This window comes from Crinia signifera, chromosome 4 (assembly GCF_055691185.1).
Source record: "Crinia signifera chromosome 4, ASM5569118v1, whole genome shotgun sequence".
In the NCBI taxonomy this organism is placed as follows: Eukaryota; Metazoa; Chordata; class Amphibia; order Anura; family Myobatrachidae; genus Crinia; species Crinia signifera.
In genome coordinates, this window is record NC_139220.1 from 314,872,601 (window position 1) to 314,895,942 (window position 23,342).

The 23,342-nt window shown below is 46.3% G+C and overlaps 1 protein-coding gene across 2 annotated transcripts in view; it reads left to right on the forward strand.

Moving 5' to 3' along the window:
* LOC146075869 (neural cell adhesion molecule 2-like) overlaps positions 1 to 18,342 on the forward strand; it is an 85,682-nt gene extending 67,340 nt beyond the window's left edge. Inside the window, exons 4-9 of one of the 2 annotated variants that reach the window (XM_083185538.1) lie at positions 3,851 to 4,204; positions 5,448 to 5,549; positions 7,366 to 7,393; positions 7,497 to 7,558; positions 8,127 to 8,173; positions 17,255 to 18,342. In XM_083185538.1, the coding sequence (XP_083041664.1) occupies positions 3,851 to 4,204; positions 5,448 to 5,549; positions 7,366 to 7,393; positions 7,497 to 7,558; positions 8,127 to 8,173; positions 17,255 to 17,380 (719 nt within the window). In that variant the 3' untranslated portion in view covers positions 17,381 to 18,342. Of the gene's footprint in view, positions 1 to 3,850; positions 4,205 to 5,447; positions 5,550 to 7,365; positions 7,394 to 7,496; positions 7,559 to 8,126; positions 8,174 to 11,406; positions 12,537 to 17,254 lie in introns of those variants that run through there. The other variant, XM_083185537.1, reaches the window with a different exon arrangement.
* The last annotated feature ends 5,000 nt before the right edge of the window (positions 18,343 to 23,342 follow it).

Here is a 23,342-nt window from a genome sequence, read left to right on the forward strand (position 1 = left end):
TACCATAAACATGGCAAGCAGAATAAAATGATAACAAGATCTTCTAAAAAATACAGAGGTACTGTAAGACAATCTTACCCAGAAATAGTTTGGGAGCTTGATGGATGTAATAAAGCAAAGTGGAGTCCGGCTTGCACCCTGCTATCCTCCAATGGTATACACTGGGCAGAGTCTCCTGCAGTCCAGCGTGTGCCCTGCTATCCTCCTATGGTATACACTGGGCAGAGTCTCCTGCAGTCCGGCTTGCACCCTGCTATCCTCCAATGGTATATACTGGGCAGAGTCTCCTGCAGTCCGGCTTGTACCCTGCTATCTGCCAATGGTATACACTGGCCAGAGTCTCCTGCAGTCCGGCTTGCACCCTGCTATCTGCCAATGGTATACACTGGTCCGAGTCTCCTGCAGTCCGGCTTGCACCTTGCTATCTGCCAATGGTATACACTGGGCAGAGGCTCCTGCAGTCCGGCTTGCACCCTGCTATCTGCCAATGGTATACACTGGGCAGAGCCTCCTGCAGTCCGGCTTGCATCCTGCTATCTGCCAATGGTATACACTGGGCAGAGTCTCCTGCAGTCCGGCTTGCACCCTGCTATCTGCCAATGGTATACACTGGGCAGAGTCTCCTGCAGTCCGGCTTGCGCCCTACTAGCCTCCAATGGTATACACTGGGCAGAGTCTCCTGCAGTCCGGTTTGCACCCTGCTATCCTCCTATGGTATACACTGGGCAGAGTCTCCTGCAGTCCGGCTTGCACCCTGCTATCTGCCAATGGTATACACTGGGCAGAGTCTCCTGCAGTCCGGTTTGCACCCTGCTATCCTCCTATGGTATACACTGGGCAGAGTCTCCTGCAGTCCGGCTTGCGCCCTGCTATCCTCCAATGGTATACACTGGGCAGAGTCTCCTGCAGTCCGGCTTGCACCCTGCTATCCTCCAATGGTATACACTGGGCAGAGTCTCCTGCAGTCCGGCTTGCACCTTGCTATCTGCCAATGGTATACACTGGGCCGAGTCTCCTGCAGTCCGGTTTGCACCCTGCTATCCTCCTATGGTATACACTGGGCAGAGTCTCCTGCAGTCCGGCTTGCACCCTGCTATCTGCCAATGGTATACACAGGGCAGAGTCTCCTGCAGTCCGGCTTGTACCCTGCTATCCTCCAATGGTATACACTGGTCCGAGTCTCCTGCAGTCCGGTTTGCACCCTGCTATCTGCCAATGGTATACACTGGGCAGAGTCTCCTGCAGTCCGGCTTGTACCCTGCTATCCTCCAATGGTATACACTGGTCCGAGTCTCCTGCAGTCCGGTTTGCACCCTGCTATCTGCCAATGGTATACACTGGGCAGAGTCTCCTGCAGTCTGGCTTGCACCCTGCTATCCTCCTATTGTATACACTGGGCAGAGTCTCCTCCAGTCACCGTGAATCCCAAAGCATTTCGAGCCTCCTATGGCTCTTCACCAAGGCACACAAAATTAAAGAATTACATCACATTTGTAACAAATATTCATCTTTATAACTTATTTCTAACCTTAAAGATGCAAAAACACTTTGACAAAATATTTAATGTACCGTACCTGTATTTTTTTTCCCTGTTAAATGCATATTGGGGCTAATTCAGCATGAATCCCTAATGTGCAAAGTTGCAGATGACTGCGAGTAGATAGCCGCCACTCAGACAGAAAGAACATGCCTCTATGCACATCTAGAATTAATGGCAAATGGATTGCTAACGGCAATCCACCTGCTATTCCGGACGCAATTCCCAAACCATTGAATGGTTTTTGCAGTCTTTGAAAATGTGAGTAGGTCTGAGGCTTCCACTAATCTGCAAATGTAACACGTTGCTCAAGGCCGCACCTGCATTTTTTTACGAGACTCCCCAAAAATTTCCAGTTACCACCCCCAAATGCTGGCTTCCTGTCAGGCAAAGGAACCGCGTTTACAATCTATACGCATTTTCTTTTGCAATGCACTAATCACTTGATTTGTGAATTAGCTGATTAGCGATCCGAAATGAATTAGGCCCTTTTATGGGAAGGACTATAAGCAGCTTCTGCTGATTAAAATTATTTACAGTATGCCCATATTCTGTATATTATTCCAACTGTATAAGAATGTTCCGCTACAATGTTTCCCAGTCAGTGTAACTGTATTTGATATACAGATACAGTTGCCAGTGGTGGTTTTTACCTATGGGCTGCAGCCCCCCCCAGGTAAAATCCGCCACTGTAGTGAAGCCAGATGCAGTCTGTGAGACTGCTCTGGCTTCACTGTGACTGGCACTGGCTTCCTTTTGGAAGTCCAACCTGCCAGTCACCAATGCAGTCACATTGGGAGGTGTTCCCTCCCTCCGGGACACCTTGCTTTCGGGCTGCCGTGCAAAATCGGCAATTGCGCATGCGCCTTACCTAGATCGGTACTGCGCACGCGCTGGTCCTGGTGCCTGTCAGTTATATTTTACAGGGGACTGGGAGGAGAGCGGCAGTGGCAGCGACAGGGGGAGCGGGTGCCTGCATCACGGTACCCCCACAGCTGCTGCGGCCGGAGGCTGCCCCCCTCCCCCAAGAAGGTAGGACCCAACACTGGCTGCTGTGGCCGGAGGCAGCCCCCCTCCCCCAAGAAGGTAGGAGCCACCACTTGCAGTTGCAATTTTACACCAATTATAGACAAGCTGCATACCAAAAATATGTGATACGGGCCCTTATTCTGGTCGGTGCGGTAATATCCGCGTGCGTTCGTGCCGCCGATGTTTTGTGTCTGCGCATGTGCAGAGGCGTCTCTGCGCATGTGCGAGCGGGGCGTACGGCCAAATCCCGCATGAAATGTGAACACTCCGAACAGGGGGTGGAGAGGGGCGTGAAGGGCTATTTGGGCTTATTACCATATGCGTATGCCCCGCGTTTCATGGGCGTTCCCATGCAAACGCTGGGCGTACGTATGGTAATGCGGCTGTGACGCACGTGTAGGGGGCGGACATATGACATCGCCGGATGTCAGCTGCCCGCCCAGATCCCTGCTTTTGCACGGAAAAATGTCCGTGTGGTCTGAGGTTGCGGGAGCTGGTGGAGCACTCGGTCCTGCGACCATCGAATGATGGGGGAGGTTCCCTGAGATGGAGGAGGCGTATTCCGTGAAAAATACACGTGCGGTCCGTTCGGCCAGCTTCTTACCGCGTACGGACGGAGTTGGCGATCCGTATGGAAGGCGGGGTTTCGCACGCACGGTCCTGGCCGCATAATCGGATCCGGCCGCACCAATCAGAATAAGGCCCACTGTTTGGCTTGAAAACACTGTAGCAGAACATTTTCTATGCAGATACATTTGCAATCACATGCATAATATAGGCATGCTGCATATCATTTTAATCCGCAGAAGCTGCCTGTGTGTCTGATTAGCATAGTGATAAGATGCATCTAAAGAGGACAATGCTAAAATGACATGTACTAATACAAATGATTGACAATGCTAAAATGACATGACTAAAATGAACTATTTTAGCAGATCATTTCTAACTTTTAAGGTTAGAAATAATTTTACATGTATTTATTTGTTGCAATTGTGCTGTCATTGAGCCATTTTTCAACACTGCCCAATGTAACTGATCCAAATGAAAAAACTTTATTTATGTCAGACAATTACTTGACCGACACAGCTAGGATATCAGTATTTCTTAACAGACAAAATTTTGTCACTTAGAAATTCAGCAAAAAACTAAAATATTAAAATAAAGTCATAATTGATAGGGTCATTTATGTAGCAGGGGAGGGGCTGTAATTCTGTTTGTCCACATGATTGCCACCGACCAGGGATGGTTTTGCTTACCACTTTGTGTCTCCCACTCTCTTACCAGAGTCAGTCATTCAGCATCAGCCTGAGGTCTCATGGGAAACAGAAGATTCTGTCACCCTCAGCTGCTCATATACTCCCCCAGCAGGCAGGAAACCGATGTGGATTGGAGTTTACTGGAGAGTCGGCAGCACAGGTGATGTTTATGCCTACCACCCCTCCAAAGAGATGGTTCATCCCAGCTACAGTGGAAGGACAGAGCTGAAAGGACAGGCCAATCTCCATATAAAGGGGCTTCGCCAAACAGACTCTGCTACCTATTACTGCTTCGTGGTGATGAAATTCTGCATTGGTTCTAATAATATCAGCTCAGTGATCCACTATGGGAGCCAGACAGTACTCAGCCAAAAAGATGTTGGTAAGGATTATCACTAAGTATGAGTCTTTCAAATGTTACTAAAGCTCCCCTTAAATGACAATTATTAAACTAAACATAGTTTGTCGATCTGGTCTTTTTAATGGAGACCTTTCCTTTATTAATTAGGATGCCTCCCTCAAGGGCTTCTTTGAGTTCTCCTTTAGGGGCCCAGTAATTAATTAGCTGGTGTAAAGAAAAGTGATCACATCAGTTTACTCTATGTTATGAGATCTACTGCACATGCAAGGTCAGAAGATTACATGTGGGTGTGGCTATTATTATTGAGGGATCCGAAAGATCCCTCTCCGGGTAAATTATGTGATATGTAGTCTATATATATATATATGGTACACTGCAGGGTTGTCTCCCCTCCCGGAATGGCTGGGAGGCTCCCAAATATTGGGGTCCCCCTCCTGACCCTCGGAAAGGTTGGCAAGCCTCTTGAATTCCCCTGGACCCCCCCCCCCCAAGACCTCCTGCATCTCCCTGGCTTTCAAATACTACATACTAGGTATTTGCAGTGCTAGGGGTGGGGCTTGATGACCTCAAAATGTGGATTGGTAAATAAGGGACATTTTCATTTTGGGGTCATTCCCCAAAAGCATTCTGTTTCCAGTGGAGTTCCAGTCAAAATTTGTTCAATAATTTAGGAGTAAATAAATAAATAAGTAGAATCGTATTTCAGTTTATTTTGAACACACCCTACCCAAATCTAACTCTCTCTGCACATGTTACATCTGCCCACCTGCAGTGCAGTATGGTTTTCTTCATTTTGAGAGCAAAGTTGTCCTGCGATCAGGTCTGAATTATGACCTTTGTATGGTGCTGCAAATCCTTTGTGACACTGTAAAATTATAATAATAATAATAATAATAATAATAATAATAATAATAATAATATGATATCGAGTACTAGTGGTGTGGAAGGGTATACCCCATACTTCCTATCATGACATAGAAATAGTACAGAGTTGAATTGTGAAAGTATTAATTGTACATGTAGACCACAGATAAACCAGCAACCCTGGTTCCAGCACTGTGCCGGATTTTCCATTACCCCGCATTATCGGTGGTACATACAGCGGCATACCGGTGGCTTATTAATAAATCTGAGCTGCATTTTCAATTTATAGTATAAGGGATGAAGACCAAATAACATTTCCTTAAAAACAAGTCAATTAAGAATAGTTGAATGAAATGTCTAATTACCGTTTTCCCTTGTTCAAGTGATTTTTTTTTTTTAGTTACAGATGCGGATTCTCCGATGCCATTAATTGTTATCGCAGCTGCTGTCCTGCTTTTTGTGGTCATTCTGTGCATCATTGTCCTGGTCCTGAGAAAAAAAGGTGAGTTATTGTAGTTATTGCAATATTTAAGTACGACACAAAATTGAGTAAGGGAATTAACACAGGAGAGGATGTGGAAACACAACAAAGTGACTTAAATAAACTGGAAAGGTGGGCAGAAAGGTGGAAAATACAGTTTAACGTTGAAAAATGTAAAGTAATTTATTATTGGAACAAAAATGAACAAGCTACTTATAGGCTAAATGGAGTTATTATAGGGAATTTTACTGTAGAGAAGGACTTGGGGGTCATCATAGATGCAAAATTGGGTAATAGTGCACACTGCTCAAATGCAGCAGCAAAAGCAAACAGGACACGGGCATGCATTAAAAGGGGCATGGATTCAAGGGATGCCAATGTGATAGTGCCGCTTTACAAGGCCTTGGTGAGACCACACTTGGAATATTGGCCCTTATTCAGATCTGATAGCAGTACAAATTTGGGTACTTATGTAGTATCTGGGTTGCCGATTTTTTGATTGTATGTCTTAACTTAAGGCATACAATCAGTTGCGATGCGATATCGCATTGCATACGACCACATCGCATGCGATGCGATGACCCGATTTTTCCATAGGATTCAATGTTAAAATGGACTGAGTCCATTTTAACATGGAATTCAATGGGAAAAGGGGTCCTTTTCATACCCCTACTATCCAGGTGGACATGGAGTTGGATATAAACCTGTGGAGAGCCCGAAGCGTGGCGAGCGAAGCGAGCCCCGCGAGGGGACGGTATTCTGTGTCCCCTCGCGGGGCTCGCTACGCTCGCCACAGGTTTATATCCAACTCCATGCCCACTTGGATAGTAGGGGTATGAAAAGGACATAAATGAATTGGAACAGGTACAGAGAAGGGCGACTAAGCTAGTAAAAGGTCTCGAATCACTAGAATACAAAGATCGGCTAACCAGGCTGAATATGTTTTCACTGGAGGAAAGGAGGCTGAGAGGTGATATGATTAGTATGTACAAATACAGGATTGAGAATCATATGGAACTGGGAGATGATTGGTCACTAACAGCCCTATACTTAGGACACGCGGGCATGTACTGAGGCTCGAGGAAAAGAAATTCCGTACTGAATTAAGAAGAGGATTCTTCACCATTAGAGCAGTAACATTCAGGAACTCATTGCCGGTGGGGTGGTTACAGCAACTACTGTTAATGAATTGAAATCAAAACTGGATACATTTTTGGCCACTAAGGGAATCCTATATATATATATGACTTACTCAAGTCAGTAGTTACAAGTTAGTGTCCATGTCGACTGTGTGTGTAGAAATTCAGGAAATTTTTTTTTTTAAAACCCCATGTCGACCTTTTAACTGTAGACTTCCCCATGTCAACCTAATGCTAGTGTCAACCTAATGATCCTGTCGACCTAACCCATATCGACCTACAGTCATGTCAACCTTCCTGCATGTAGACCGTAATGAATGTCGACCTAAAGGCATGTCAACCTAATGGTGTTGACATAATGCCTGTCGACCATCCTGCATCAGTGATCGCCCTCGGCTGAATGAGGCCCACAGTTGCATAAACACTGGAGTCATACAGTATATATCTGTACCGGTAGCGGCTACAGGGGAGGGGCTGCAGCACATTCCAAAATTCAAACGGGAGCCACAGCCACTGCCAGTGAGTCAGTGAGGAATGGGAATATGTGGCAGTTGCTGGGCCTCCCCTATTTGAATTTTGAACCGAGCCGCAGCCCCGCCTCTGGAGCCGCCCCTGACCGGTAGTATTCAGTTTGGAAACGGTCCTAATAATAAATGACTGTGCAATGATTTAATGACAACTTTTGTATTTGCTTACAGGAATTATCTGCCGGAAAGATAGGAGGCCGTGAGTATATCTATAATGCGCAATTATTTCTTATCCGATATTCCAGATCATTTATTATAATTCATGTATTTACCTTACAATTGCCTTGTCTGTCTCTCTCTAGGAAGGACAGGAATTCTATCACCTCTGAAGTTGCTGCAAAACCCAGAAGTGACTCTAAAACCCGTACGTGTGACTATTCATATATATATATATATATATATATATATATATATATATTGCTATAGCGAGACCTGACCACATGTCCAGCGTTCAGATAAGCCGCCACCCCTTTATAGTGAAATCCCGCCTTGCTCATTAACATGCTCGCCGTGCAAATGAATGTGTACAGCTGCGAATCTATTCAGCCAAGCAAATATGACCTGGACTTACTCGGCGGTGCGATGTAGAAAGGCCTATCGGGTCTGGAGCTGGCGTCACACACCCTCCCCTAACATGCACAGGCACACCGGCATTTACACGGACACACCCATCGTTTTCCTGGCCACGCCTACATTATTAGCACTCCCACTAAATGGGCAGTTACCACCCCCAGGCGCCGACATCCTTCCAATCACCCTGCAAATGGCGCGCGGATAAAAATTGAATTGAATTGAAAGTTGACCTCGCGCGTGCGTACTACAGGCCGTATGCATGTGCAGTGTATCGATAATCATGCGAATTCGCAGTGATACATCAGGGGGGAATTGGGCCCATAGTGTAATAATGTTGTACTTTTTCTTTCCCCCCCCAGTGGAATTATCAAATGTTGGAGCCAATCATATGACGACTGGCCAAGAGGTGAGAACGACAGTACTAACGCGTAACGCTATCTAATACACCTGTGCAATTGTATCAATATATCTAAAGCTACTGTCCAAGTGTCACGTTGTAGTAGTCATACACAATAACTAACGGGCGAGCCTTTTTAGGAGTTTCTGCTCTTATTGCAGACAGAGAGCCTGATTCCCATTTACCTGGAACCTGCGGCAGCTGAAAGTCCGCTCTCCGCATTGGGCAGAACAGGCCTTGTCTTGTCGACCAGAGTTCCCCTCTTCTGCAGCATGATTGGAAGGCAGTGTGTTGAGGGGGCGGAGGGAGGCCTACGCGTATCTCCATGCAGACTTCCTGGCCTAGCCGCACCCGTTTCCATTGGCGCAAGCTCTGACTTGTTCAGCTGTCTGTCTGTGTGGACCAATGGTTGCGATGTTAGATGACAGCATTTGACATCGGTCGCAGCGCTGGGGCATCTGGCGAAACCATTAAACTATATTATTAATAAGAATCGGTGGTGACTCCTACCTCAGTGCAGAAGGGGGGCTGCTGCAAAGCCGCCACTCCCACTACTGCTGCTGCTTGTCCTCGCTGCCACCGGTCCAGCTGCTGCAGCCACCGCCCAGGCTGGTCCCCGGTACTGCACATGCTACCAGCTTCTATGATCTGCTTTTGGAAGCACATAGAAGCTAAATCATGGTCCCAGCGCCTCCACACTGCAGATGACAGGCACCAGGTCTGGCGCATACGCATACCCCAGAGTTTATGGGCTGCAGTCGAAGCAGCCCATAGAGGCATCCCAGAGAGACGGAACACCTTCCAATGCGACTGCCTTGGGTGACTGGCAGGTCGGACTTCCAATAGGAATTGAATGCCAGCACAGTGAAGCCAGTGCAGTCTCACAGTGCAGTGGCGGATTTTACCTGGAGTCCATAGGTAAAACCGCCTCTAATAAGGATATCCAAGATAGAAGCTAAAATAAAGTAACATGGCACCTGGACAAATATACACCTATAGTGCTAAGCAAGTGGGGCTAATGCATTTATTTATTTATGCAGAGAAAACGGGTGTGGGTCATAGGGTTGACCATAAGTTGGTCGAAAGTCATTATGTCGACACCACTATGTCAACATGCTGAAAGGTCGACATGGGTCTAGGTTGACATGGGACAAGGTCGACAGGTCATTAGGTGGACACACACATTAGGTCGGCATGGTCTAGGTCGACAGTCAAAAGGCCGACATGGGGTTTTTCACTGCTTTTTGCCCGAATGTCGACACAGTTGATATGGACACAGGATAAAGTGCACCGTGTCCCCTCACATTGCTCAATTCGCTCACCATGCTTCGGGCACACTATTTTATTCTCCCGCCACGCCCTAGTGGATGGTAGGGCATGAAATTCCACCTGTCGGCACATGTTGGCTCAGAAAACAGTGAAAAATCCCATGTCGACCTTTTGACTGTTGACCTAGATCATGTCGACCGAATGCTTGTGTTGACCTAATGACCTGTTGTCCTTGTCCCATGTCGATCTAGATCTATGTCGAGGTATAGTATGTATAGTATCTATATATAGTACTGTAATATACAATTTTTTTTTTGCATATACAGTATGTATTTTCAGGATTTACTATCCTGAAATACGTTAATTCTAATGTATACGCCATTGACAGAATACGATTAAGAATCACCGTTCTTTTGAATTTAATAATTTACTAAGTGGCCGTTTTGAAAATACGGCAGCTAATTACCGGCAATTAGCGGGATACGGCCTCTAGTTGCTGGCCAAATAAGCCAGCAAAATACATTTCATTTTCCTGGCGTATTTGGCAGATCAGTCCGATCCGTGCAGGCTTCAGTGTAAAAAAAAAGAGAAAAAAAGAATAATTTAAAAGGACCAGATCTACGCCAGAAGACCCTTGTAAGTATAATTTCCTTCCACAGGTCCCCCTATGCAGTGGTGTAACTATAGCACCGCAGCCCCCGCGGTCGCGGGGGGCACTGTGCATGTGGGGGCGCCGGGGGGCTGCGGTACTATAGTAATGCCCCCCATCGACGCAGGCTTACCTGTCTTCGCGTCCCGGCTCCCCTCCTGGCTTCAATCAATTCTATGGAGACGGACCACGATAAAATGGCCGCCTCATAAAGCAGACAGTGCTCTGAAACTGTCTGTGGTATGGGGGCGGCCATTTTATCGTGGTCCGTCTGCATAGAATTATTAATTGAAGCCAGGAGGGGAGCCGGGACGCGAAGACAGGTAAGGCTGCGTCGATGGGGGGGGGGGAGGGGAGGCGCCCCCCCATTAACGGCGGAGGGGCGCCCCAAACCAAGCTACGCCACTGCCCCTATGGATTTCTTCAGGACCACTGGACAGATGGACGGATGGATGCAGAACTACCTGCGGGTAAGTATCTGTATGTGTGGGCTCTGTATGTAATAAAGTTTTATTTTTTTGGGTGTTAGTGTGTTTATTTAACTGTATGTTTCTGTCACTAGAACTCCAAGGATGAGTAACTTGCCCACATAAGGTTTTCCTACATTGACAACCCAACTATGAGGCCCCATCTTTCTTCCAACACCTATAACTTCAAGTCACATAACATTTTTGACCTCACATAAAACAGACAAGTGTCTTGCTTGCTGGCCTTTGATTATAACCCTTCCCTCCATCAGTTTGGTGGAGGGAAGGTTGATGAGCACTACAGTAGCTACCATGTAGAGTGGTCTGCTCTATTTTAGCCATCGGAGTGACACTAACCCCCAGTATGGTGGGTCTACTGAAGCTTAACCACCAAACTGAGAAGATCTGTGATTCTTCTCTACACTACCAAGCACGTGGCGGTAGGAACTATTTAGAACACTAGAATTGGGACAAACTAGGGGCAACCAGGGAGAAAATGGGTGAATCACTTGGTACTTGGAGGTAGACACTTGAATGCTGTCACTGCCAACACAATAATTGTTTCTATATTATGAAGTACTATTGCAGTGGTTTACAAACTCGGTCCTAGAACCCCACACAGTGCACTTTTTCCAGGTCTCCAGTCTTTAACTGACTGACACATTTTAAAAGATCTACAGTTGGCGCTAATTATTTCACTTGATTCTATGAGGAGACCTGCAAAACATGCCTTTGTGGGGTCCTGAGGACCGACTTTGAGAACCTGTGTACTAGTGCAAAAAAATGTGTTAAGTCAAACGCTGTTCATAAACAAGTTAAGAAACATAAAGTTCACCCTGCTCTTTGTGTTGTTGCAGGAATCTGGGGGGGTTGTCTATGCACATTTAAATGTGAAATCGCGCCAGCCGGGTACAGCCAATCAGATTAGAGAGGACAACAACGACTCACAGGTTCTATATGCAACTGTCAGACCTGGACGTTGATCAGGATGGATGAAACGTACGGGCAAAGAGCCCCATATTACATTTTAGGACTTTTAGTACACACTGCCTGAGACTATTTTCGATATAAAGAGCGTATTTACAAAGTCAGTCACATGGAAATACATCAATTTCAAGGCTTTCAAGGATTATGGACCAGTGCCTTGTCCATTCACATCCAGCCAATTGGTGGTTTGCTGCCTTGAAATCAGAAGAGGAATTAAGATCCTCTTCATCAGAACACAGATCTAAACATCTCAAATCTGCATAAAATTTAGCAGGAATTCTCCAAATAATGTGCAATGGTCACAGGTCTGGCACTCTGCAAGGATACAATGGTCCTAATGTTACCCTAAGATTTGGGATTTTGACTAACTGAGAAAAATTGTCATAAAGTCTCTGAAGAAGCAGTTCTCCTGCGAAACGCGTAACATGTCTATGCATTTGATGTATGGTGTCTCTAAAGGTTTCCTATAAGATACGGATGTGATTGAATGAACAACCTGTGGTGAATATTCAATATATGACCGGTTTTTAAGAAGTATTATTGACTCTTCAATTTTGTGGCAACCTAATCCAGAATGGGCTTTGTTTACATTAGTAACATACCCCTGTTTTAGGATAAGATATCCCTGTCATGTGTTTTTACACTGATCTTGCCTTGTAAAAGTTAATCCTTGTAAAAGTTAATGGAAGGCTGGTGCTATGGCCAAGCCAAATGTGATCATTTCTAGAAATGGGGACGAAATTTGCCTTAAAACAGAAAGTACTTTGAAAACTACAGAGATGTATACGCTGGTGCCGGATGACTTGCAATTAAAGGTTGTGAAAATTTCCAAAATCTCTCTCAAGTGCAGATGTATGGAAAAAATAAATGGAGTTTCTGCTTCTTTTGTACCATTTACTTTTTTTTTTAATGTGCTTTTTATTATATTATTGCATATCATATTGTGATCTTTTTTTTAATCATTGTGACTTTTCACCCTATTAAATTCCATTTAATAATATTCTGTTTTTGTGTTCTTAACAAATGTGCTAGTTAATGTTGGTTACTTATAAATGTTACATCGCTGGAATACAGAGGGTCATTTTGTAAAAAATAACTTTGAACAATGTAAGTTGAATTGTAGAGAGATATCTTTTTTGGGGAGTAATCTAACCCTTTGTGCATTAGTCAACTCTGGAAACATAGGGGCCAATTCTGGTTCATTCGCAATGAATGGTTGCCCCGATGGTTGGCATTTGCACATTTCATGGGCATTCCATGATAATGCGGGGTGTTCCCTTGCAAATGTGGGTGGGACGAAATGTGCCGGGGGTGAGGCGGGCACTCTGTGACTCGGTAAGCAGTGAAGAGTAGCGCTGTACATGCTGCTCTCCCCTGACAGATACTAGTGGTCTAGTAGGACCTCTACCATCTGTCTCCTCTAAGGCGGCGGACATCTTTAGAGGGCCAGTTTCAGCAGATTTGATGCAGATGGCCAGACAGCATGGAATGTGAAGACACGCTGTACCCCGCGGCGCCGTCTCCCACCTGCCACCGCATGGACTGCGGTGGCATTGTTACAACAGTGATCAAGGCGGCATCACATAACTTATCAGGAAGATAAGAAATATATAATGAAGTCCAATTATTTTACAGGAACATGCTAAATCAAAAAGATAGGGAAGAATTAACCTGGACATCCTAAAATATGGAAATATTATATATGTGGAATGCTGCTCATCAAAAATAAGGAACTGAACCAGAATTTAAAGGGGTATTTCCAATGTCCAACTGGGACATTAAGGCCTCCCCGGGGGAATGTAGGCAGCGGGTCCAGCGTGTGTAGACATGACACGACGTAACATCATGATGTGATGCCCGTACAGCTCTTCTGGGAACCGAACCGAAATCTTGGCATTACTAAAAATTCAAAGGCAGAGCAAATGGTGGAATGAAGATATTTTACCAGTTGCATGTTTTTTTGCTATACATACTGTACAGTACAAACACAAATCAGACACATACTGGATTTGTATACAAACATGCTGGTTCAGTGAGGCAGGGCACTGATGGGACTGGAAAGAGGCGGAATGGTGGCAGGGCCGCCAACGGAACGTCATGCCCAGCGGCTAATCACACGTTAATAGTTTGCATGGATGGCCAGCAAGTACATGGGCATGTGTATATATTCGCATCCACAGCCCATAGACACTACATTGTCTAACATGTACTGTGTGGGTGTGGTCAGTGCTGTTTGGGTGTGGCCAAAGCCATAAGGGTGTGCACACCCCCTCCATTATTAGGCCCAATGTCTTCCTAAACATGTCAAAATACAAATATCTTTAAACTAGAAAAAAAACAGTTTGATATTTATGATTGATGGGTGAATGAATTACCAACTGAGCTTTTAGTTGGTCTCAGGCTGCCATGATGGTGGGCCTATTTTTATCTTGAGTCCTGGAGCTGAAGCTCCAACCACCTCATTGTTAATATGGCCCTGATGGTAGGCATATGCATTCCTATAATGTGTCCAGTGGGGTCCTCATATTCAATTAGATACCACTCTGGAGTCCCACTTAGGCCATCCTGACATTTTCCCAGTGATTTGCACATGCTCAGTAAAGATTTGTCTCCAGAAACATGGTGTGACGTGTCTTTGGAGACCTGCACAAGCACAGAGTTCTACAGCACAGCATAGAGGCAGGGGCCCACTTAGAGGAGTCTGTTCATGCAGGGGTACCAACAGGTCGGCTGTGCCCTGGTAAAATGGAGGAGTTGGGGCCTCTGAGAGGGGTGGGGCCTCTGGGATGGGGCGTGGTCATGACCCCATAAAAACAAAAACGAGAGGGTAAGAGAGGGCAGGCTGTCGCTGCAGCTGTCTCTCTCCCCAGCTCAGCACACGGCACAGAGAGAGCTGGTGAGACTGCGGTTGCACTGTGTACATGGGGCCCCAGCTCTCTAAAGCTGCCCCAGACGCTAGGTGCATTCCCTCCAAATGTACCGTTTTTGCCGGTACAGTACCATTTTTTAATCGTCTGTACTGGCAAAAAAAAAAGTATACTGATTTACCGATTTTTTTCAGTTTCCAGGGGCTCCCCAATCTCCCTTGTTGGCGATAGGCCCCAGTCGGTAGAAGACAATGTAATCTGGCTATACTAGTGTCTTCTGCACCTGTTCCCAGTGGTGCATACAGTAGCGCACGCAGGGGGGTTTTCTGAGTACACAGAAACCCCCCCAGGAGTCTAAGGGGCCTAGTCTGAAAGCTGAGGGTCTCCTCTTTCCATGGGTACAAGAATTTTAAAAATCGGCCCTTGGGAACCGGAGATATCTGACTTCAAAGCAGTGGTCCCCATCCAAGCCTGTTAATTGCTCTTCCCAGTCAGATATTTCAGGTTCTTTCTGACTAAAGGCCCATACACACTTGAAGATTTTCATTTCAAAAGACTTTGCCAAAATCTTTGATAGATATATCTTTCACCAAAGTAGTGCGTACACACTGAGCTATTTTCCCCAAAGAGCAAGAGATTTTCAGGAGGCGAAAGACTTTGCTGAAAATCTTTAATTATAAATGGGTTGGGTTTGAATTCCAAGGGGTTATATATATATATATTGGTGGCAGTGGGCATATAAATATATGAACATTGGTGGACAGTGATGGCGGTAATGGATACATTGCTGGCCTGCGCAATAACTAAATATACATTGGTGGGCAGTGTTGGCGCTAATTTATGCATTGCTGGCACAGACCAGCAATGTATACGCTACCGCCAACACTGCCCACCAATGTTTATATATTTATATGCCCACTGCCACCAATGTATATTTATTGAAATGCAAACTGCCCACCTATGTATTTATGTTAATGGAATGTGTGCACTAGACGGGGGGCGCAACTCCCCCCCCCCCCCCGCCGCCAACTTTCTGGAAGACGGAGAGTGGATGCTTGTGCGTGCCGGAGGCGCGCCAAAAAATTGGGGGTGTGGCCTATCAGAAGGGGGCGTGGTCTGTACCATGAATGTATTGTGTACCTGCAGATTGCACATTTTAGCGAACTATACCCATTACACATGACGTAATGCCAATTACACATAATGCCGCACACGTGATGCCAGTTACACATTACGCCCCACACCGCAATGCTAATTACACAATACACCGCACTCTGTGATGCTAATTACACATTATGCCGCACACCTTGATACCCATTACACCCCACACTGTGATGGCAATTACCCAATGCTCCCCACACCGTAATGCCCATTAAGTCCCATACAATGATGCCCATTACACCGCACAATGTGATGTCCATTAAAAATATGCCCCCACAGTGCCAGATAGACATATGCCCCCACAGTGCCAGATATTCCCCCACAGTGCCAAATACACATATGCCCCCACAGTTCCAGATATGCCCCCACATTGCCAGAAACACATATGCCCCACAGTGCCACACATGCCCACACAGAACCAGATATGCCCCCAGTGCCAGATATGCACACACAGTGCAATACATATGCCCCCAGTGCCAGCCATATGCCTACAAGTGCCACACATGCCCCCACAGTGCCAGGTATTCCCCCCACAGTGCCAGGTATGCCACCCACAGTGCCAGCGGCAGCACTGCACAACTCACCGTTCAGTGCTGGCTGGCCTGCTCAAGTCGTCTCTGAGTCCTCCCACCGTGCGCTGCTGCTGCCGCCTCCCACCGTGCACTGCTGCTGCTGAGGGAGGGGAGGGAGAGGAAGGAGAGACGCGCGATGCGCTCCCCGCCCCTCCCCTCCATAGTGAATCTGCTGCGACTGGGGGCGGCGGACCTGTACAGGCCACGCCCGCCGCCGCTTACGTTTTGAGGCACTTTGATATGGCGGTACGGGGTACCGGTACACCCCGTACCGCCTAACCTGCAGCACTGGGTGTCACCCCACTAACTGGTGACACCCGGTGCGGGCCGCACCCCCTGCACCTGCCTAGTGACGCCACTGTTTAACTGTATGTTTCTGTCACTAGAACTCCAAGGATGAGTAACTTGCCCACATAATGTTTTCCTACATTGACAACCCAACCATGAGGTCCCATCTTTCTTCCAACACATATAACTTCATGTCACATAAAGTTTTTGACCTCACATAAAACAGACAAGTGTCTATCAGTTTGGTGGAGGGAAGGTTGATGAGCACTACAGTAGCTACCGTGTAGAGTGGTCTGCTCTAGTTTAGCCATGGGAGTGACACTAACCTCCAGTAGGGTGGGTCTACTGAAGCTTAATCACCAAACTGAGAAGATCTGTGATTCTTCTCTACACTACCAACCACGTGGCGGTAGGAACTATTTAGAACACTAGAATTGGGACAAACTAGGGGCAACCAGGGAGAAAATGGGTGAATCACTTGGTGCTTGGAGGTTGACAATTGAATGCTGCCACTGCCATAACAATAATTGTTTCTTCATTCTACTTTATGAAGTACTAGTGCAGTGGTTTTCAAACTCGGTCCTAGAACCCCACACAGTACACTTTTTCTAGGTCACCCGACAGGTGCGCTCATTACTGACTGCACGTTTTAAAAGAGCTATAGGTGGAGCTAATTATTTCACTTGATTCTGTGAGGAGACCTGCAAAACATGCACCTGAGGACCGACTTTGAGAACCTGTGTACTAGTGCAAAAAAAGTGTTAAGCCGAATGCTGTTCACAAACAACTTAAGAAACATAAAGTTCACCCTGCTCTTTGTGTTGTTGCAGGAATCTGGGGGGGTTGTCTATGCACATTTAAATGTGAAATCACGCCAGCCGGGTACAGCCAATCAGATTAGAGAGGACAACAACGACTCACAGGTTCTATATGCAACTGTCAGACCTGGACGTTGATCAGGATGGATGAAACGTACTGGCAAAGAGCCCATATTACATTTTAGGACTTTTAGTACACACTGCCTGAGACTATTTTCTAAATAAAGAGCGTATTTACAAAGTCAGTCACATGGAAATACATCAATTTCAACATAAGGATTATGTACCAGTGCCTTGTCAATTCACATCCAGCCAATTGGTGGTTTGCTGCCTTGAAATCAGAAGAGGAATTCAGATCCTCTTCATCAGAACACAGATCTAAACAAAGTCCTTTCAGGTTCCCCCAAATGATCCGTCAATAATACTTCTTAAAAGTCAGTAGTTTATTGGGTATTGGTCATACGTCACAGGTGACCATCAGATATATCACATCTCAGATCTGCATAAAATTTAGCAGGAATTCTCCAAATAATTTGCAATGGTCACAGGTCTGGCACTCTGCAAGGATAAAATGGTCCTAATGTTACCCTAAGATTTGGGATTTTGACTAACTGAGAAAAATTGTCATAAAGTCTCTGAAGAAGCAGTTCTCCTGCGAAACGCGTAACATGTCTATGCATTTGATGTATGGTGTCTCTGATGGTTTCCTATAAGATACGGATGTGATTGAATGAACAACCTGTGGTGAATATTCAATATATGACCGGTTTTTAAGACATATTATTGACTCTTCAGTTGTTGGCAACCTAGGCCAGAATGGGCTTTGTTTACATTAGTAACATACCCCTGTTTTAGGATAAGATATCCCTGTCATGTGTTTTTACACTGACCTTGCCTTGTAAAAGTTAATCCTCCTTACTGGTGTATACGCTGGTGCCGGATGACTTGCAATTAAAGGTTGTGAAAATTTCCAAAATCTCTCTCAAGTGCAGATGTATGGGAAAATAAATGGAGTTTCTGCTTCTTTTGTACCATTTACTTTTTTTTTTAATGTGCTTTTTATTATATTATTGCATATCATATTGTGATCTTGTTTTTAATCATTGTGACTTTTCACCCTATTAAATTCCATTTAATAATAATATTCTGTTTTTGTGTTCTTAACAAATGTGCTAGTTGGTTACTTATAAATGTTCCATCGCTGGAATACAGAGGGTCATTTTGTAAAAAATAACTTTGAACAATGTAAGTTGAATTGTAGTGAGATATATATTTTTTGGGGAGTAATCTAACCCTTTGTGCATTAGTCAACTCTGGAAACACAGGGGCCAATTCTGGTTCATTCGCAATGAATGGTTGCCCCGATGGTTGGCATTTGCACATTTCATGGGCATTCCATGATAATGCTGGGTGTTCCATGCAAATGCGGGTGGGACGAAATGTGCCGGGGACGAAATGTGCCGGGGGTGAGAGGCTGACATCACTGACATATTTATGAGCCCAGGAGAAATAATTTGTTGGTCACGACCATCGGAGGATTTCTCCTGCTGTAGGCACATGAGAGGATGGTTGTGAGGGTATACAGCGGGGTGGGGGGGGGCAGTTTTTAGGTGGGGCGGGCACTCTGCAGTGGTGCGAGTAGAAAAAACGACTTAGTGGTACTGTGCTGCGCGCCTTCGGCGCGCAGCGAAAAATGGGCGTGGTCAGGGGAGTGGCCATGGGCGTGGTCATATGACACAAGGGGGGGTGGTTACATGCCACCGCCCCCCCCCCCACAGAGTCTGTACGCCCGCTGACATACTATATAACACCACAATGCCCATGACATACTATATAACACTCCGCGATGCCCATGACATACTATATAACACACCATAATGTCCATTACATACTATATAACACCGCAATGCCCATGACATACTATATAACACCGCAATGCCCATGACATACTATATAACACTGCAATGCCCATGTCATACTATATAACACCGCAATACCCATGACATACTATATAACACCGCAATGCCCATGACATACTATATAACACTGCAATGCCCATGTCATACTATATAACACCGCAATACCCATGACATACTATATAACACTGTAATGCCCATTACATACTATATAACACACTATAATGCCCGTTACATACTATATAACACACTATAATGCCCATTACATACTATATAACACTGTAATGCCCATTACATACTATATAACACCGTAATGCCCATTACATACTATATAACACTCCGCGATGTCCATGTCATACTATATAACACACTGTAATGCCCATCACATACTATATAACACACCGTAATGCCCATTACATACTATATAACACAGCGTAATACCCATTACATACTATATAACACACTGTAATACCCATGTCATACTATATAACACTACGCAATGCCCATGTCATACTATATAACACAGTGTAATGCCCATCACATGCTATATAACACTACGCAATGCCCATGTCATACTATATAACACTACGCAATGCCCAACACATACTGTATAACACACCATACACATTTGACACATAAGTGCCACTTACCTACATGCTCAATGCCAGGGGCTTCATGCCGATGCCAAGGTGGACTGAATTTGCTCGTTGCTCAGGGGGATAGATCTGTGCCACTGTGCTCATTGCCCAGGGGGATATATCTGTGCCACTTTTCTCGTTGCCCAGGGGGATAGATCTGTGCCACTTTGCTCGTTGCCCAGGGGGATATATCTGTGCCACTTTGCTCGTTGCCAAGGGGGATATATCTGTGCCACTTTGCTCGTTGCCCAGGGGGATAGATCTGTGCCACTTTGCTCGTTGCCCAGGTGATAGATCTGTGCCACTTTGCTCGTTGCCCAGGGGATAGATCTGTGCCACTTTGCTCGTTGCCCAGGGGGATAGATCTGTGCCACTTTGCTCGTTGCCCAGGGGGATAGATCTGTGCCACTTTGCTCGTTGCCCAGGGGGATATATCTGTGCCACTTTGCTCGTTGCCCAGGGGGATAGAACCCCCCCCCCCCCGGCAGGCAGGCACATACACAGCCCCCTGTGCCTGCCCGCCCGCACGCTCTCGTCTCCCCCGCTGTGTACGCGGGGGAGACGTGCTGCTGCTGCTGCTGCTCCTGATAGTTACAGCTCCTGCTGCTGGACCGCGCGCTAACCAATAGCCGCGCGCGGTCCAGCAGCAGGAGCTGTAACGAAATCATGAGAGCAGCAGCAGCAGCAGCAGCACGTCTCCCCCGCGTACACAGCGGGGGAGACGAGAGCAGGGAAGACCCGGCGGGGGGGAGCGGCGCTAGCGCGCATATGTAAGTGGCCACGCCCCCCGCCACTTACATATGCGCACATGCGCAGTAAATATTTCGGCCTATTTGTTATGGCGGTACGGGGTACCGGCACCATTTGTTTTAATGGTACGCCGTACCACCCCGTACCGCCATAGTTGCACCCCTGGCACTCTGTGACTCGGTAAGCAGTGAAGATTGCAGCTTCAGGTAGCGCTGTACATGCTGCTCTCCCCTGACAGATACTAGTGGTCTAGTAGGACCTCTACCATCTGTCTCCTCTAAGGCGGCGGACATTTTTAGAGGGCCAGTTTCAGCAGATTTGATGCAGATGGCCAAACAGCATGGAATGTGAAGACACGCTGTACCCCGCGGCGCCGTCTCCCACCTGCCACCGCTTGGACTGCGGTGGCATTGTTACAACAGTGATCAAGGCGGCATCACATAACTTATCAGGAAGATAAGAAATATATAATGAAGTCCAATTATTTTACAGGAACATGCTAAATCAAAAAGACAGGGAAGAATTAACCTGAACATCCTAAAATTTGGAAATATTATATATTATATATGTGGAATGCTGCTCATCAAAAATAAGGAACTGAACCAGACTTTAAAGGGGTATTTCCAGTGTCCAACTGGGACATTAAGGCCTCCCCGGGGGAATGTAGGCAGCAGGTCCAGCGTGTGTAGACCTGACACGACGTAACATCATGATGTGATGCCCGTACAGCTCTTCTGGGAACCGAACCGAAATCTTGGCATTACTAAAAATTCGAAGGCAGAGCAAATGGTAGAATGAAGATATTTTACCAGTTGCATGTTTTTTTGCTATACATACTGTACAGTACAAACACAAATCAGACACATACTGGATTTGTATACAAACATGCCAGTTCAGTGAGGCAGGGCACTGATGGGACTGGAAAGAGGTGGAATGGTGGCAGGGTCGCCAACGGAACATCATGCCCAGCGGGTAATCACGCGTTAATAGTTTGCTTGGGTGGCCAGCAAGTACATGGGCATGTGCGTATATTCGCCTCCACAGCCCATAGACACTACATTGTCTAACATGTACTGTGTGGGTGTGGTTAGTGCTGTTTGGGTGTGGCCAAAGCCATAAGGGTGTGCACACCCACTCCATTATTAGGCCCAATGTCTTCCTAAACATGTCAAAATACAAATATCTTTAAACTAGAAAAAAACAGTTTGATACTTATGATTGATGGGTGAATGAATTACCAACTGAGCTTTTAGTCGGTCTCAGGCTGCCATGATGGTGGGCCTATTTTATCTTGAGTCCTGGAGCTGAAGCTCCAACCGCCTCATTGTTAATATGGCCCTGATGGTAGGCATATGTATTCCTATAATGTGTCCAGTGGGGTCCTCATATTCAATTAGATACCACTCTGGAGTCCCGCTTAGGCCACCCAGTCATTTCCTTAGTGATTTGCACATGCTCAGTAAAGATTTGTCTCCAGAAACATGGCGAGAGACATGTCTTTGGAGACCTGCACAAGCACAGAGTTCTACAGCACAGCATAGAGGCAGGGGCCCACATAGAGGAGTCCGTTCATGCAGGGGTGCCAACAGGTCGTCTAGGCCCTGGTAAGATGGAGGGGTTGGGCCTCCGACAGGGGTGGAGCCTCTGGGAGAGGGCGTGGCCATGACCCCGTTAAAAACAAAAACGAGAGGGTAAGAGAGGGCAGGCTGCCGCTGCAGATGTCTCTCTCCCCAGCTCAGCACATGGCACAGAGAGAGCTGGTGAGAGCGGTTGCACTGTGTACATGGGGCCCCAGCTCTCTAAAGCTGCCCCAGACGTTAGGTGCATTCCCTCCAAATGTACCGTTTTTGACGGTACAGTACCATTGTATACCGATTTACCGATTTTTTTCAGTTTCCAGGGGCTCCCCAATCTCCCTTGTTGGCAATAGGCCCCAGCTGGTAGAAGACAAAGTAATCTGGCTATACTAGTGTCTTCTGCACCTGTTCCCAGTGGTGCATAGTGGGTCCTGAGCAGTGTGCATCCCGTCATGACGTCACACGGCTCCGGTGCGGACCCTCCCGCACTCAGGGGCTGTGTCAGTTCAAGCCTCTTTGAGTGCCCGCCGGAATACAAGACGCCGTGGAGCAGGAGCATCTGTGGCAGGACTCGGTGAGAGGGGAGCGCGGCTCAGCGGCTATAAAACTGTGGGATTTGCTAAAGGTACCCCAGTCAATTTCTGATGCAGCAACCCCAATACAAAAACATTGCAGTTTAGTAATGCTCCATAGACGCCAGTATCCCACTCATTTCTACCTGTCATTTCCAACGGGACCCCTAATGGGGGTGAGCTCAGCTATCTCTATGCAATTTGCATTTATTTTTGGTGCATCAGTCCCCATACAGCATGTAGCCCTGTTGCCTGCTGGTGGTGGCATTTAACACTTGTTTTATCGCTGTTAATTCAAATTTTCCCAGTAACATATCTATCTATATATAGGAAAAAAATGCCCAGTACACATGCGGAAAGTGGACGTGACCACACCCCCTTTACACATGACCACGTCCATGTTATCATTGGCCACGCCCCCTTTCCGAATGTGAACCGGTTTCTACCCTTCAGATTTTGGAGGGTATGTAGGTGTATGAGAAGACACCTGTGGGGCACAAGCACTGTCTGTGACATTTGCTGGGCAGATCCAGTTGCTATTACTCCTCTGCACCTTCAGCTAGACAGGAATAGGTTAATCACGGTACGAGGACACTTGCACACAAGATATGTCATTGTGGTTGGCTGAGCCTCATCATTTCCTCTAT